We start from the raw sequence: 1,606 nt of genomic DNA, 5'->3' as shown, positions 1-1,606 counted from the left end.
TGTAAATCTTCCAATGAAATATCTTGAAACACCTCTTGGTCTTTTTTTTTTCCAAGTTGTATTTGACCTTACAAAGATGGGTTTGGTCTCATTTTAATTAGAAATAGATTATGCACTGACTGTAGAACAGATACAAAAATACTTATTTTTTGCATTTACAATTTTTTTAAATGAATAACTTGAAAACAGTGTTGAAATTGAAGAAAGTAACATGGACATTTAGTTACCAAAGTCTTTCTAAAGAAAGTGAGCCTAACCCCACCTCAGTAGGTCCAAAATTTCTTCAAAATAACCTGCTTACTATTCACTTTGCCATTTTAATGATTAGCATTTTTTCGACAGTATTCAAAACAAAAAACCAATTGATAAATTTTCACCAAAATTTAGATTTGAGATTGCTTTCAGGTAACAATAAAAAGGTATTAGTTTGAAATTCCTGTACCAAGCTTTTCTGTAAAAGAAAAAAAAAACTGTTGCCTTGACTCTTCATAATTGTTTATATGCCTTTTTATTTCAGGAAATAATTGAGTTCCCAGTGTTGAAAATAAATGCAAGCTCATTTGAAACAGAATTAATTTTCCATGAGTTTATAAAACCCTTTCACAACCCAAAGCTGACAGACTTTTGCATAAGACTAACGACTATTTCACAAGTAAGTTTTATTCATTCTAAGTTCATTAGCTATTTAGTTTAACTTTGTTGATATAGCTCATAAATGATCCTTGAGAAGATATTCTTAAAGATTTGTCAGCCATGTAAAGTTATCTGGAAAATGTAATTTTTATTTCTTTCTATTTTAAGAATGTAGTTTCTTAGTCACAGCATTATACTCTTAAAAAGAGGAAAATAGTTATGCAAATAAGACAAACCAAGTTCTGCAGAAAGTCTATAGAAACTTCCGGTGGAAATTCATTCCCAAATTAAGTGCTGTTTTCTCATACAATCTTAGTTTCCTGTTTGCCTTTATATTTAACTTGTCTTATTTTTTTTTATCCTGTTTATAACCCTATACTATGCTGGTTTGACTATTTAGCTTATTAGATTTCTTCTATACTGTCTTATTTCAGTTATGCTTTTCCTAATTTGTCCTTCATTCATTTATCATACTGATTCCATGCCATTTATTCTGTTGAATTCTTTTTCTTGTTTATACTATTTATGTAGCTGAAACATCCAATCCTATTTATAGTCCATTCTTTCTATTCACATGTGCCCTTTTATATCACAGCTAAAACTACTAAGAAACACCTCTTGTCATCTCTCCAGGCTGAGGTGGACAATGGCAAGCCATTTCGCACAGTGATGCACTTGTTTGACACTTGGATCAAGGAGGAAGTTGGTCTAGACAAAAACTTCCTCTTTGTCACATGTGGTCAAAGAGAACATCCAGGTACCCAATTATTGGCAAGAAGTGGCATAATATTAAAAAGGTACTGTGTATTTTTTTTGAGTGGTCCCGTATTTTGAATTTAGTTTATTTAAAATATTATATATTGCTGTCATAATATATTTCTCTACAGAAATTACCAGTAAAGATTTAGATAGCCTGTGAGAAGAAAAAACTCTAGCACAATTAACTTTATAATTTTTTTTTTATAGTAGTGCA

General features: G+C 30.3%; 1 protein-coding gene across 1 annotated transcript in view; it reads left to right on the top strand.

The window, feature by feature from the left end:
- The window catches only part of LOC119594843 (ERI1 exoribonuclease 3-like), a gene marked incomplete at its 5' end in the record, with an annotated part of 11,369 nt that extends 9,817 nt beyond the window's left edge, over nt 1-1,552 (top strand). Inside the window, 3 exon segments of the mRNA XM_037943929.1 lie at nt 518-652; nt 1,267-1,390; nt 1,521-1,552. Coding sequence (XP_037799857.1) covers nt 518-652; nt 1,267-1,390; nt 1,521-1,552 — 291 coding nt within the window.
- Between the last annotated feature and the right edge of the window lie 54 nt (nt 1,553-1,606).

The sequence above is a fragment of the Penaeus monodon genome, chromosome 34, assembly GCF_015228065.2.
Source record: "Penaeus monodon isolate SGIC_2016 chromosome 34, NSTDA_Pmon_1, whole genome shotgun sequence".
Classification (NCBI taxonomy): Eukaryota; Metazoa; Arthropoda; class Malacostraca; order Decapoda; family Penaeidae; genus Penaeus; species Penaeus monodon.
The sequence above is the reverse complement of the archived record's forward strand: the minus strand, read 5'-3'. Positions and strand labels throughout refer to the sequence as shown.